This window comes from the organism of the source record quoted next, unplaced genomic scaffold, assembly GCF_019419815.1.
Source record: "Pyrus x bretschneideri cultivar Hongxiangsu unplaced genomic scaffold, Pyrus_bretschneideri_v1 Contig73, whole genome shotgun sequence".
Classification (NCBI taxonomy): domain Eukaryota; kingdom Viridiplantae; phylum Streptophyta; class Magnoliopsida; order Rosales; family Rosaceae; genus Pyrus; species Pyrus x bretschneideri.
The window spans coordinates 1,495,940-1,511,828 of NW_025999813.1; the positions used below are offsets into that span (position 1 = coordinate 1,495,940).

Here is a 15,889-nt window from a genome sequence, read left to right on the forward strand (position 1 = left end):
TTGTAAGGTTTTAATGGTAGTTGTAAAATGGTTCAAAACAAAATTGTAGAAACCAACAAAGATAAAACAAACATCACTTTTATTGCTGAGAGGAAAAATCCAACAATATCTAGTGCATTCATCAATGAATGTCACATAGTATCTCAAACCTTCAACAGAAATACATGGAGAGGGACCCCAAACATCAGTATGTACAACTTCAAAGGGGGTAACATATTTTGACACGGAAGCAACAAAGGGCAGTTTACAGAGTTTGCCTTCCAGACAAGTAAAACAAATCATAGGTGATGAATCAAATGTAACAAACACTTTACATTGTTTTAAAATGGAAGACACTACAGAGTTTGATGGATGCCCTAATCTATTATGCCAAAGTGTAGAAGATACTTGTTGTCCAAGAAATGCCACTGGAGATCGAGTTGATGAAGATGATGCATGTGTTGAAAGTGGAATTGGATACAATCCATCATTGCAAAGCCCTTTGAACATTATCCTCCCCGTGGCCTTGTCCTGAATCTAAAACCAGAAAGCATCATATATCAACCATCAATTATTGTCCAGACATAATCGATGTACAGATAACAAATTTTGTGTTAATCTAGGAACATATAGGATAGAATGTAATTGCAGTGGTTTGATTGGAGTTGGAATACTGGAAGAACCAATATGTGAAATGGATAAACTTGCACCACTAGCTGTTTGAATTGTCTTTGTGGATGGATAGGGAGTAGCCAAGGAAAGATTATTTAGATTAGCCGTCACATGTGATGTAGCCCCTGAATCAGTGAGCCAAAACTACTGAGGAGGTGTACTTGGAACAACAGAATTTGAGACAGTGTTGACATGCATAGCAGTAGGTGAAGAATTCTGAACATTGGAGTTTTTGTAAAGACAAAACTGCGCATTATGATTCTTTTTACCACATATTTGACAACGTTGAACAGCTGCAATATCCGAATTCCTGAACCTGCAAATATCAGCCAAATGCTCGTATTTACTACAAATTTGACAGGTAGTGTTAAACTGGCCTTGCTTAGATGGTGGTGAATTTCCAAGAATACCAGGAGCATTATTGATGTAACCAAATTTGTTAATCCCAAACCTAGGCCGTGAATTGTTGTAAAATTTCCCCTTGCCCTTGTTCTTGTTAAAATTTGGCTTATAACCAGGAGCATTATAGAAACCAAGATTGAGAACCGTAAGAATTATTTTGAAATGAATTCCCAAATTTAGACTGATCACTAGAATTAGACTGTCGAACATAGCTTGAATTCTTAGAATCATTACCACCATTCTTGGCAACCATTGCAGTTAAGAAAGGAGTGGCATCCACATTTTCAATCATTGTTTCCTCAACAAGTAACTAAGAGCGAAGATCCTTCATTGAGATAACATTTTCTCTTCCTCGAATAATAGACCTTAAAATATTATACTCAGAAGAAAGACCATTCAAAGTTAATATCACAATATCATCATCCTCAAATGTTACTGCAGCAGCAGAAAGATAATCACAAGCTTCTTTGATTCTTTGTAAATACTGAGAAATTGAATCAGTACCTTTCTTGATGTTTTGCAATTCAGATTTCATCTGAAAGATTGTTGTACAAGTAACAATGGAAAATTGCTCGTTGAGACGAGTCCATAAGTCACGAGCACTGGTACTTCCAATTGCACAAGAAACGGCGGAAGAAGACAAAATGGCAGTGATCAACTGCATGAGTGCCTTATCATGCATCTTCCAAATCTTGAAGGTATCAGTCTCAATTGAATCCCCAAATGTAGTGGAATCAAACCGTGAGGGACAATGGTTGGTGCCATCGACAAAATCCATTATGCCATGACCTTCCAAAAGTAATTCCATCTGGAAATTCCACACAAGATAGTTGGAATCATCTAGTTTGACAGTAACAGATGAAGAAACTGTCGATATAAGAGAGGCAATAGGAGATTGAAGGATATGAAGTTGTGCATCCATCACCATAGCTTCAAATCAGAGAGAAACCCAGATGCAAATTCTTAGAGGAATTAAACCAAACACCTAGAGTGCACAAGAAGGTGCACAAGGAACCAAGAAATATAGAGAGATCAATAACCCAAGAAACGTGAGAAAGGGGAGCTGATCACAGATAGACAGTGGAAGCAGAGAAATCCAAGATTGAAGAACCGACAAGCATGAAGCTTTGCGGCGATTGATACCATGTAGACTATGAAGAACTTATCTTGCAGAAGAAGAAAGAAAGAGATAGAGAAAGAAGTAGAGATTTAGAGAGAGAGAGAGAGAGAGAGAGAGAATATTCAGTTTATTAATCATTCACAAAACTTAGTACAAGGTGGTTACACATGTTGGTTATATACTAGACTAGGTAGCTTACTAACTAAGCCACACACTCAACTCACAATCTATTGACATTTGTCATTCTATCTAACCATTGCATCATAAGCTCATAACAAACATCTAACAACCTATATTATTCATATCACACTCGACTCGAACGCACAGTCACTCGACTCAAACGAAACGGCACTCACTTGACTCGAACGAGATGCGCACGCACTCAACTCAAGTGAGATGCGTGCTCACTCGACTCAAATGCCACGCTCACTCGACCCGAACAGGTTTTAAAACCAGATAATGTTAGCACATTTCTTTACAGTTAAATCACCAAGGGAAAAAATACCAACATGATGTTCCAGGATTTTACTTTCAGTTGCGTTCTTACGACTGACGATTTGTGAAGGAAAGAGAGCTTTGTGTTTGCCCTCCCTGCCTTGCATAGCCACCATTACTTAATCTGCCCCTAGAATTGCAGATTATGAGTACAAATATTACAAGCCTCATGTCTGTTAGCACCTTCTTACATGTTTTAAACACCAAGGAAAAACTACAATGTAAGGTTCCAGGATTTTTAATTTCAGTTGAGTCTCTACGACTGACGATTTGTGAAGAGGAGAGAGAGACCTGTGTGCTTGCCCTTCCTGCATTGCATATGCACCATTACTTAATCTGCCCTAGAATTGAAGATTAGGAAACTTGAGTACAAATATTACAAAGCCTCACTCTCACAGTAAATTTCTCAGCAGAATTTCAAAGACGAAGCTCGCTTTAAGGTTTGTATTTGACCATGTTTCCATCAAGATGGTAAGCCCCTAATCGTGCTATTCTTTTAGTAAAAATAATCGGATAAGACAGAATTGTTTCTGATGGTTCATCAAATTGAGACAAACTGTTGAAATGAAATCACTTGCTCCAATTTTCATTTCTTGTAATGGGGTTCATATAGATTGTTATTTGAATGCGAGCATTTTAATAGTCAATCCGAAAAGGAACTGTATTCAGAAATATATGATACACCTCCACATTAAAATGCCAAAATGAACAGCAGAAAAAGGTACTCCATTTGAAAAGCGCCTTTCTTCATTACACTTGGCGGTGCCTTACAATTTATATATATTCCGAAGTGTAATGTGAGATGAATGGATGGCAGGATCTCACACATTGATATAAGAAAGTGTGGATTCCTTCTGCCATGGCTTAATTTCCCCATGTCAGCATTTCGGGGTTTCTATACATATTAGACAGGATCATCTCAGCCATCAGAATCTGTCTCACGGAATGGTAGAGGTACTGTCTTCACTGCCCTGTACTTGCCAACATTATTTAGATGCTCATTCTCTAACCTGTTTGACCCAAAAATCTAACAAGTTGAGAAGCTTGTGATTTTATTTGCAGTGCTTGTATAGAAGAATATGACTCAGGAGTTACCCTATTATTGGTCAATTATTTTGTTCAAAAATAATGTTGTACCTGTAAAAGTTCCAATGCCCTCGTCGGATAACCTCTAATGAAGCTAAGAGAAAGTCCAGCAATCGTGACTCAACATCCGGAATTCTATGAAATCCCATTACTGTTTCTACCCAAGCGACTCTTAGGACCGCATTCAAGGCCTGCATAAATTTGCACCATCTGTTTGAGTATTTTGAATGAATGTGGTTTATGCTAAGGAGGCAATGAAAGTATAGGCCACATAAAGATTTAAATAAAAACTCACAATGGAAGCATAGTAGATGCTTTTGTTCTTGAGAATAAGTTCGTCTCTTAGCCATAAGTTCTTGGATTTTGGGTCGAAAAGCCCCCAGTCCATGACAAAGTCCCAGTACAACTGGTAGACTGTAGCCACCACAGAGGTGATCACTACTATATAAAACCATAGGTGGCTGTGCGGGTTGTTAGCATATGTAATCCTTGATCCGGCTGCCACCATGGCAGAAACATATTTTCCCATGTTAGCCAAATGGTTAACGTCACATTCATCGAACCATCGTCTTGCACACTTGAAGTTCATTGCATATGGAAAAGGTTACATGTCAGTTGGACTAGCTAAAAGAATTATGATTTTCACTGAACAGAAAAATAATGGGAGAGGTTGCATTACTTGCATGGCGCGCCAGTAGTATGGCAAGAACGAGATAACATAAAGCAGCTCTCTAAATAGCCTTCCACTTCGGCAGGTTTCGTATTGGTGTGATCTGAAATTTCCAGCAAGAAAATAACAAGCTGTAGATTCCATGTGTCTCAGCAATGGGATCTACAAGCAGGAAGATCACGGTTCATTACATAACAAGAGATGAATGTTAAGAGTTATTTACTTTTAGGACTTGATTTACAGTGGCATTAGATGTTTTTTTGTATCCGTTGAAGTATAATGTGATTACCTGGCTAGTAAGTTGATCAGCCATAAAAAAATCTACCATCAAAACCTGCATAATTTTCAAATGACAAAAACAAAAAGTATATTAATTCTAATTTCAAAATATTGCGTAGCATTCTGCATATTTGATGAGAAGATGAGAGAAGCTGTAAATGTACCTTGTAAAGTGGTGAGCAGACTATGTTACGAATTACTCTGATGAAGCAGTAACGAGTTGGTCGATAGAAGATGTCTAATGGGCATACAAGCAGTGCAACAGCAAACTGGAAAATTCAAATGAAGATTAGCCCAATGTTTCATGATATATGTCTTAATTTTCTTAGTTACTTTATTTTAAAGCCTGAGTTTTGATTATTATGTTTTATACAAGTTACTCAACTCCAAGCCATCTTCCTAACAAGACCTTGATTAAAGCAATGAAACTAACCAGAAGGAAAACTCCAGGAATGGCATCAACTTGGCTAGGTAAGAAGTTTTTTGCCCTTAATATAAGGTGCACAACCATGGCAGCAACCACAGTTGTCATGAAGGTTGTGCATACGAGGAAGGCGTCGCGATACTTGAGGGCCGTGCTTGGTTGGAATTCAAATATAAAGTTGTAATTGATTCTTGTACTCTTCCACATGAATAGGTTGCACCCATACATAAACAAGTGCAGGCTGAGTAAGGCAAAAACACTGCACAAATTCACACCCTTAATTAGAGAAATGCAGACATGAATAAATACATAGCTGCAGCCCCCATCCTACACTTTGCAAACCAACAAAGGATTGGTGACTAAGAATTAGAGGTTTCGAACCCAAGACCTCCTATAACTAAAGCTTAAATACCTTATTAGAAAATTAAAAGACACCGAATTTTAAGTTTAAGAAATGAGCTAGTAAGCTAAGAAATTTCACGTTGTTAAGCATAAAAACTTCATTATCTAGCCACTAACATGAAGTTAGGGATATATTTGCTTAAATTAGTGTATTCAAGTGACTGACAATACATATCATCGCCACAATACTAACAATGCTATGGCTCAATCTATACAAATGATTCTCATACTCTCACCTCTGTTGGTGATATTGTCCGCAGTATGGTTCACAATTTTAGTGCAAATAGTTTAATTTTAGATCATATTAGAAACTATTGCTATTTTATGATACGATTTATATATGTTATCATTTTATATAGTATCTGCGTAAAAAAATTAGGGCTAATTAATATATAGATTGGGACCAAAGCCACTTATTATGACAATTTAGTAGTATTATTTTTTACTTGTAAGTAAAATGTTTAGTTCGATTCTTGTAAATGATGAGTTTGATATCAATTTGTTTTCTCCCTCCTATGTGTACATATATAACTTTTTAAAAGAAATATATGGGATGAAGAATGCACCTGAAAACAGGGTAGACAGTTTCCATGTAATCTCTTTCTGTGCTAGGAGAGAATATACCAGACAAGTGCGCTAAAATTGCATACACACTAAACAATGATACAAAACAACCTGTAAACAAACCTGCATCCACATAACAAAAAACGACCATGCTTTATTAAAAGATTGAGACCACAATCAGATCAAACAAAAAACTCATACAACAATCGGGCTCCTGATTTGTGGGGCACCAAGTAAATTTTTGGTGGCCACCATTCATTCAATTAAATATTGAGCAATCCCACTATCAGGATTAGTGGCAAGTAAAAGCTTTATACGATACGATGCAGATTAATGCGGTTCATGTTGGCCCCCAGGACTAATCATGCATCATATTGCACTGCATAAGCGATGTTTCTGTCATTAAACTTTTGTGCCATTTGGTGAAAAGGCCCTTTATGGCACAATAGTTAAATAATCATTGGACTAGCATTATATAGTGACCTTCCTTATATTATATGAAGATGTATTTGACACTTTAAGATAGCCATTATGTATTTTAAATTTATAAATATATATGGAAATTTGTATAAAGCACATATTTGGATTGCCAGCCAGTAATAACCTCAGAAATATTTACATGTATGCACTCTTATTAATTATTTGTGTATGTGTGTGCGTGCGCGCACGCATATTACAGAGAGAGAGAGAGAGACAGAGAGAGATTACCAACAAAAAAGGTAACCGTATGAGAATCTTTGTTTTGTTGTGGCCTCAAAAACTTCATTGCCTTTTTCTTGTCATTACTGGCGAAGTGCTTTGTGAATATGGACTCCACTTCGTCCATTAGTCTAACAACCTTTTCAAACCATATATAACAATACACACAAGCCCAGTCAGAAAACCATTAAAACTGTCTCCAACACTAGTTAAATGAATTAAAAAATAGAAAAACTAATAAAAAGAGCTTGAAAACTTTGAGTTTTAATGATAAAGACAAAATAAAGGGTAAAGTGAATAGCACCAAGATTGATTTTTTAGTGTAAAATTGTGATTTTTCGTTAAAATGAACAGTACCATGAACTTTTCGTTAAAATTCCCTTAAAAAATAGCACTAGAATATTTTGAATTCGTAGTAAATCTTCTTTTATTAAATTATTATTTGACGTGTTAACATGGAGACGGCAATAACAAGTCAAACCTCTCCACTCAAAAACTAAGTACAACTAATACAAAATAATGATCATGGTCATTATACAAAACAACGGAAAAAGAAATGAAAATCATGGTAACTAGAGCAGATTCAAGCACCAAGCATGTGCATATTAGTTAGATTAGGGTTGCAGCTAGGGTATCAGACTGGTTACCTTGTCAGAACAAATGAAATGTGATATCTTCACTGCTTTCAGATAACTTTCTGACGCCTGCTGGTTTGATACCTATACATGGAAAAACTTAGTTGCTCCAAGTTATTACTTACACCAATAGTGGATGTGGTAAATGTGTATAAAGCAACAATAAGATCGACAGAATTTGGAGAAACAAAACTTGATAAGCACTGTTATACACCTAATTAAATGTGCATGACTCATGACCTGTATAACCACCTAAAAGTAAAATCCCTAATAAAATCAATGCAGCTTAATAATCCTATCCTATCATGGCTCATGAAGTTGAGATATTTTTATTTGCTAATTAAATGAGGCTGAAGAAAATGGTAAAATATCAAAATATATTTTAATATAATATTTAATCTAACAAAAATATCGTTTGACAAAAAACAAATTAATGTATATCTTACCTTGTCGAATTTCTTTAGGATCTTTGTAAAAGCTACCATATTTAGTGAGCTGTAGAAGTTACAAATTTGTTTAGATACTTAATCAAGTACTTAAAGAAAACATACTTAAAACTACAATCATTAGGTAAGCTAAATAATGCGTAGATCCAGTGTTACACTGCACAATTAAGTAGCTTTCACTATTAAGACGGTGTTTGATTCCTTCCACTTCTCTATTTTAGAAAGAGAACTATTTATTAGTATATGGTATCACCACCTTGATAATTTTCATATCCATGTGTTTTCACCCAGTGCCCACATCAGCAGCACAATAAAAGGGTCATTTGTTATATACCTTTCAGAAACTGTTGCTAATGCTTTTGCTACTTGAGGATACAAATGCTCAAGTCAAAGTGAAGGATTCTGCAAAGATCCCATCTGCGTGCTTAAACATGTATATAAACCAAATTCTATACGTATACTTTAAAAATAAAAATAACAGAAAATGTGGCCCAAATTAACGAGGACGCCATTCGTTTCTAACAAACTAGATTTAAGCCACATAATTGACCGCCCTGCTGACTGTTCCTATAATCGACACGACACCATATTGTTACGTGGTTTATTTCTATTGTTGTTCAGAGAATCAGAAAATATGTTCCAAATGTCTCAGTTATTGGTTTGATTGCTTTTAACCGAGTCTGAAACAGTAAAAATAGCTGAATCGCACCAAATTTAATATTTAAGCTTTTTTTTATCCCTAGCTTGTAAATCAAAGTAATTGTTATAAAAAGAAAGAGATAGAACCTGTAAGTTTTAAGCAAACCAAGACCTCTGTAGAGCTCTACAAAAGCTCCTCTAATCATCTTTTCAGCACACTGTATCTTCTTTCGATTGATGAACTCTCCGGGGCCATCCTTTTTAGGATTGTTCACTAAATCTTCCCAAAGCATTGATGTAACAGCTGTGATAGTTCTTGTCGGTGTTGTGTTTGGAATATCAATCCTCATGGCCGTTTTAGGTTTGCCTTTCTTCGTCTTACCCCCAGTTGTCGTGTTAATAAAGTTAACACCATTTCTTTCTAATGCTGCAAGTGCTTCACTCGTTTGTGTTATTTCTGTAGGGGCCGTATTCGATTCCGCCACGCTCTCTGCATCAAGGTCGATTAATAGTAATTAATGCATGGCTTCATAATTTTTTTATTTTGAAAAATTCTTTACAACCTAATTCTTTTCTCGACTCTCCCGCATCATATAGGACTTAATGAACATGTAACATTATTATGTTTGGCATGTCTATCCTATGTAAGTTCTTGATCGTTCTTAATGAAGTTTCATCGGATTAAAAAAAGGAGGACCATGCATGTAAGACTCACCCTATACAAAAAAATGTTATTAGGTCATACACCATCATCTCTCAATTCTATCACGAGTAATAATGCTACTAAGACTAATATTTGGTATTTTTTTTGGTTGATATGATTCTTTTGATAAACTCCCTCCTTCTTCAACAGCATTTTTTTTATTCAGTTTAATAGTTTTTATGTAGAGCTTATATTCTTAGCAAATTTATAGGGGAACATGGAAAATATTTGAGACAGAACAGAAAGAGTAAATTTTGATATATTTTCTTTATGCCTTTCTCAAAAAAGAGAAAAGTTGATGACAATAGCGTTAAAGATTTGGATTTGTCCAGAATTTATCTTCCTCCAGCTGTGATAGATAGATATTAGGTAGGTGCACTAACGATTAGACTTGCGACTTGAAAGCCAAAGTGCCATAAAGACCACGAAAACTCCCATACGTTTAGTATACCATATAAAGTGGTTTATTTGCATATGTATATCCATTAAACCTACAAAGTTGACAATTTATCACTTGCAAATGTGAAAGAGGATTGAGAATGCAAGCAATACTTGCAAGAAAGAAATGTGACCTCATATTGCACTACTAGAATTCGAGTACAGCCATGGATTTTGTGGCCACTGATCCTTAACAGCTAATTTTCTTTTGCTAAACCACAAATAAAGACCGAAGTTAATTATTAAGGCACTGGCCTAAAGAGTCCGTATCACCATGAAGAGAGGGAGGTAGAATTTATTTTTGGTTTGATCTAATGTAAAACGACCCAAATTTTTTTCCCTTTATGGGCATTATTAGGTGGTCCATGGCCTTGTCATAATCTAAAAAGCAACACTAAATGGTTTATTTTCTGTATCTCTTTTGTTGCACATGAACAGTCTCGAAATTTCCATGTGTTTCCACCTACCTCATCATGTGGAAGTCCATGTAAGCAAAACTCTGTTAATTTGGCCAGAAGTATAATATCAACACAGAAAACATAAGCAGATGTCCTATTTCGAAACAAGAGGCTTACCGGTACTGAAGTCGGAATTCCGGGGAGAAGAAGACCATGAGCTGGGAACACTCGGGATGTTGGATTTTGATCCAGAATTCTTCCACCGCCGGTAATTGAGAATTTGCTTGAGGTCCAGCAAAATCTGTAGCTGTTTGTTCAAAATCTCTCCTCTCTCAAGAAACTCACTCTCTTTCGTCTTGTAAAATTGGTTCACTTTGTTAAGTTCTACATCTAGTGCCTCAAAAAACACCCTCACCTACATAAACACCAACCCAACACATTAAATATTGCCCTAATTAAAATGTTTTTCAATAAATAAAAAATTAACTAACCCTAGTCACCTTAATTACTTTGGATTGGTTAATTATTTAGTGGTAAAATTTGTACCAATATCTGTTAATACCTCATCCTCCGATGAAAACAACTGAGCGAGCTCTGTCTCATAAATTTCTTCTTCGTCACCATCCTCCATGATTTTACTCTTCACCTGTGCAACAGAAAAAGATCCATAATAATTTATGGGATTGCTGTCTTTGTTTTTTAGTGTCTTTTCATGTTGGTTTTGGATTTACTTTCACATGGTCACGATGGTTTCGTGATATGAGTATGTCTACAACTACAACCGTTCCATAATTTGCTTTCGTGAGAAAGATCGAAACCCTCAAAAAAGTCTTGTAAGAAGACCAAAAGAAGGGGCACTATACTTGCTGGACTCTGAAACATTTTCTGACATTTCCGGCCACTTTATTAACGTTTTGAACAAATTATAATGTACGCCGATCATTGAATCTGTTAACTAAACAAAAAGGGGAGCCTAGTTCATGGAAAAGCAAAAGAGCATGTATTTGATGAGAAAAAAGATTAAAGAAGCCGCTGTATATAAGTCATTCCTGTAGTCCAATGGCTAATGTTCATTTTAGAAAGACCCACTTTTATGCGTTAAAGAGGGGAAATTATTGTCTGGTTACTCAATTTTAATTTACAGAATATTGTTTGAACAGGTGATGCTACATACACTAAATTTGTTCACCAAATGATATGACACATTCTACACCATATAATTTTTAATTATAATTATTAATCGATTTCCAACTTAAATTAAAGTACAAATTTATTTGATGACACACCATTTAGTGCACGTATCTAATGTGTCCAACATTATTCTTGTACGATGCACAAATGTAATACCAATATTATGTTTCTTTTTTTTTTTTTTTTTTTTTTAAAGAAAAACCTTGTGGTGTTGATTTTGTAAAGGGGTCTTTGGAAAGACGCCTCTAGCCTCCTCACTAATCGAAGCCAATGTTATTTCCATTGTGCCATGCACACATATCATGCATATTTCCAAGGGCGAGAAAGCGAAGCATCTATATATTTATATACCCTAAAACATTCACGGCACCGGCACTGATGTAAAGCTTTGGTGCTTGTGTCACTAAAGTGGATGTTATGGCTGACGAGTGTTGAAAGGACGTAACTTTAACAGAGTGAAAGGGACGAGGAATGAAGAAGATTTTAAGCAGTGGTATCGGAGGATCGGTTTAGGAATCAGAGTTTTGGAAACACAACCCGAAACCTTTAGCCTGAAAATGACGTGATTACTGGAGTGTTTTGCAGGTCTGAACACAACCCACAAGGAAGGACAAAATCCAAAACACACCAACTTTATTTTTATTGGGGAACTAATGAAAAGAAGGAAAGAAACTTAAGTTAACCAAGTTTTTGGAGTTCTTTATTCCTTTTAGATTTGTAAACTTGTTAACAATTGCCTGAAACTCGCCTGAAAATCCAAAGTAGGCAAAACCCTTCCTAGCAACCACCTATAAACCTCAAAAAAAAAAAAAAAAAAAAAAAAAAGAACTCATTGAAAATTATTATGTTAATAGATATATAACTATTGACATGTTCTATTCGTGTGCATTAATTGATTACCTGAATTATCTCCGTTTTGTTATCGAAATTGAACAACATTTCGCTAATTCTTTTGGTGACAAAGCGAACTGGATCGAAAATGGAGACACCGAAATCTCTGGCTGCGTCTGAGGGTTGTTTGGGGACTCTTGAAAGCTTGATCTTCTTAACTTGTTTCTTGAGTAGCCAGTAGTTGACGAAAGCACCCTTCCATTCTGGTATAAGCTGAGCTTCCAGCTCCTTTGAGAACTTCACCATTCTTGTTATGCGTGTGTGAAGGAAAAAGGAGGAGAAGAGAGGAGAGTTTATTAAGAAGTATTAGAGAGAAATGAAAGTGGTTTATATAGAGAGGCAGGAGAGAGAGAGAGAGAGAGAGAGAGAGAGAGAGAGAGAGAGAGAGAGAGAGACGTATAGTAAGAGTCGAATGATTTGCTTTTGGGACAAAAAATTTATCCAATAAAAGACAAATTTAATTGCATCAATAAACATAAATATATTGCTGTCGACCGAAAATTAAAAACAAAGATATATTGCTTATTCTCACATTAGTACCTAACACACAATTCACCTGTATTACAGATTGTACCAGTTTTATGTATAAAAAGTTAAACAGAGTTATTGCTCTCGTTTCTCCATCTCTTTCAAATTTAAAAATGTAAAAAGATATTTATAGCTGATCAAGTAATAAAAAGAGAATTCATCTTGCAGTTAAGGTTCTGTGTTCAAAACTACCGTCTATGAGAGAGCTTCCTTGCACTTAAGGTTATGTTTAAATTATTCCCTTGGGATAAAGTTTGCTTTTCAAAAGAGAGTGGTGGCCTGGGTATTAGAAAGAGTGTTCGTTTTAACAATGCTTGCTTGGCCAAGTTGGGCTGGAAAATCATTACTGATGAACAAAATTGATGGGTTCAAATTATTAGAAATAAGTACATAAGACATGAGAGTTTCCTGGAAACGAAAGTTAGGCAAAATCACTCTTGTGCCTGGAAAGGCTTCTTAAATGCTAGGCATGTTGATAAGATGGAGAAATTTTTCCATAATAGCTGAGTTGGGGTTCCCAACTAATCAAAAGTTGCCACCAGTCTCTTTTATTTTTTAAAATGAAAAAAATCCAAATTAAAATTTTTTATCAACACAATTTCTGAATTACCCCTATCACAGTGAACAATTCACCATCTCGTCCACGCCAAAAAATCACCAGAAAGCAGCAGCTACCCACCCCCATCGCCGACCGGCTAATTTATCAGGGCACCCCATCTCTTCTCTCTCTTCCTATTTTTCTTTCTCGTTTTCCCTCGATTTCTCCACTCTTAATTCGACATGGAAGCCGATGGATGTTTAGCGGCAACTCAACCTCAAATTTGGTGTGTCCAACGCCGATCTAACTGATGGTGAAGTGGTCGACCTTCCTGTGTTCTTCTCCGGTGTAAGACAGGAGGAGAAAGAAGAAAAGGAGAGAGAAAGGAGAAAGAAATTAGAGAAAGGGTAATAGAGAGGTAAAGGGATGGGAGGAATGGTGGGGGTGGGGCGGAGGGTTCCAGATTCTGAAGGGTAATTTGAGTCATTTGCCTGTTTTCTTTATTGATTTTTTTAATATAATTTTAATTATATTCTGGGCAATGAGATTTAAAGATCGAGTAGTTTAAGAAGATGATATCCTAGGTGTCAGATATTTATAGGAGGGAATTCCAACTGTCCTATGTACCCGGCTCCTGAAAAAATTTCTCGTTAAGATGAGGTTAAGATGGGTGGTGGGGAAATGGAGAAAGCATTCCTTTTTGGACCTATAATTGGGTTTTTTCTTTGCCTTTGTCTAACCTCTTGAGCAATGATCAATTAAGTAGTATCAACTAGAACCTGAAAGTCAATCACTTTCATTAATAATTGCAATTGAGATCAAGATTTGCTTTCTTCTGTTGTATATACAGATATTGTTAATAAGATTTGTAGCATTCATTTGCTTCTAGCTCCTCAACATGATTCCATTTGCTGGGGGGCCTAATGCAAATGGCAATTTCTTGGTTAAATTCGCAACCTGGATCCAAAACGGTGCAAATAATGGTTGTCATTCTATTGATCTCCTAAAGAGAATGTTGAAGCTTAATATACCTCATAAGGTTAAATTATTTAGTTCGTAGCTTATCATGGGAAGACTTCATACTCGAGATTGTTTATCATGACATATTATTAACATTCCAACCAGTTGCCTCTTTGGAACTCTGAGAATGAAAGTATAAGTATTCTTTTTATGAATTGCACCTTTGCTAACCAAGTTTGGAGCAATCCAGAAATTATTAATACTATAAAGATAAATCGTTCCATACAGTTCAATGATTGGCTTAAGTCTCTTAACTATAAGATGGATGAAAATCTAAACGACTTAAGCGTCGTTTTGCTCATCTGTTGGCAAATTTGGAAAGAGAGAAACTTAAATTGGTTTTCAGAATAAAAAAAGCAGACCCTAAGAGAGGTTGTTATTGCCCTAATTATTGGCAAGGAGTACTTAAAGCAAATCAGAAGATTTCAATTTCTAGTAGAAGGAATGACAAATCCATCAAATGGTCCCCCCTGATTCTGGCTTTGTTAAATTAAACTTTGATGGTTGTCTTATCAACCAAGGTTTGATCATTAGAAATGAGAATGGGAAGCCTATCTTAGATGGGGCTCGTAGAATTGGACATAACACTAAATCTGTTGCTGGATGCCTGGCTCTTCATGATGGATTATGGATGGCAAAAATTAGGAATTTCAAAAGAATCAACTTTCAAGGAGTCTCAAAACTTGTAATTGATTCCATCCGAGGCACTTATCATATCCCATGGAGACTAAGACGATTTTGGAGGACATCCGGAAGATGGCCAGTTCTTTTGAGGTTATTAGTTGGAGGCACATTTTCAAGAAGGCCAATTTTTTTTTTTGCGGGTGCTATCACTAATGTTGGGTATTCCATCAATAGTTTGTATGTTTGGGATAGATCTCTTCCTTTAGTTGCTCAACAAACCTATTTGTTTGATTGTACTCAAACTGGTTGCCTTAGGGGCTTTTCTCTTTAATGGATTACTTTTTCATAAAAATAAAAGTAAATAAAATAAAAGACTTAAGGTTATGTGTTCGAGTCACTTTCAATAATAGTTCACCTTTGCAGTTAAATTTATGTGTTCAAAGTCTGTACTATCGCTTGTTTAAAATGAATTAAAAATTGCTTAAATAATGAATCGTGAGAATAATGCCTTTGAATGTGACTTTTTCTACTACCCGTTAAGGAAGTGGTATTTCCTACTAGTTTGAAGATATAGGACGTGCTCAATTTAATCTTAACGTAAGGTGATAACGAACCCATCATTCACTTGAACGCTACAAGAAAATAAGGATTCTTGATTGATGTACTGTGCAATACACACGTTTTTGAATGAAATTCGATATTTGGCAACACTTATTGATCAAAATAGCACAGTAGATAACAGTTGGGTAATGACGCTTGGGACGGACGAAAATAACTTTTAAGGCTTGAATGCCGTCTAAGGTTGACGGACCTGATCTATCAAAATTCTGGGTATTAAGTTGAGTAGATCTGATGATTGTGTTGCTTTTCCTATTTTTAAAGAAATTTTAGCATATTGGTTGGAAGTGGGTTGTGGGTGGATGAGAAAGGCCTAGCATGGAGATCGTTCAGGGTTGTGGGGGCAGAAGCTGCAAATGGCTGCGATGGATGGGAGAAGATGAGCTGATGCGATGTGTGGAGAAGAAGTAGTTGTGAATTGTGATGGG

At 36.0% G+C, this 15,889-nt stretch overlaps 1 protein-coding gene across 1 annotated transcript; it reads right to left on the reverse strand.

Moving 5' to 3' along the window:
• Positions 1–3,276: 3,276 nt before the first annotated feature.
• Positions 3,277–12,389, reverse strand: LOC103965649 (phosphate transporter PHO1). The gene is made up of 15 exons (XM_009378720.3): positions 12,143–12,389; positions 10,614–10,697; positions 10,229–10,466; positions 8,660–9,002; positions 7,874–7,922; positions 7,440–7,511; positions 6,802–6,931; positions 6,096–6,216; positions 5,137–5,386; positions 4,868–4,972; positions 4,714–4,758; positions 4,434–4,586; positions 4,050–4,331; positions 3,806–3,945; positions 3,277–3,678 (listed from the first exon to the last, which is right to left on the reverse strand). Exons 1-15 carry the CDS (start codon positions 12,377–12,379, stop codon positions 3,588–3,590), a joined length of 2,340 nt encoding a protein of 779 aa, XP_009376995.2. The 5' UTR covers positions 12,380–12,389; the 3' UTR covers positions 3,277–3,587.
• Positions 12,390–15,889: the final 3,500 nt, after the last annotated feature.

Bases quoted from the DNA above. Each gene is read 5' to 3' on its own strand.
- LOC103965649 (XM_009378720.3), bottom strand. From the start codon at position 12,379: ATGGTGAAGTTCTCAAAGGAGCTGGAAGCTCAGCTTATACCAGAATGG. The intron at 7,923-8,659 runs GTTCTATCTCTT...TAACTTCTACAG, and splicing joins GGTTTGCTTAAAACTTACAG to CTCACTAAATATGGTAGCTT. The intron at 4,332-4,433 runs GTAATGCAACCT...ATGAACTTCAAG, and splicing joins ACTACTGGCGCGCCATGCAA to TGTGCAAGACGATGGTTCGA.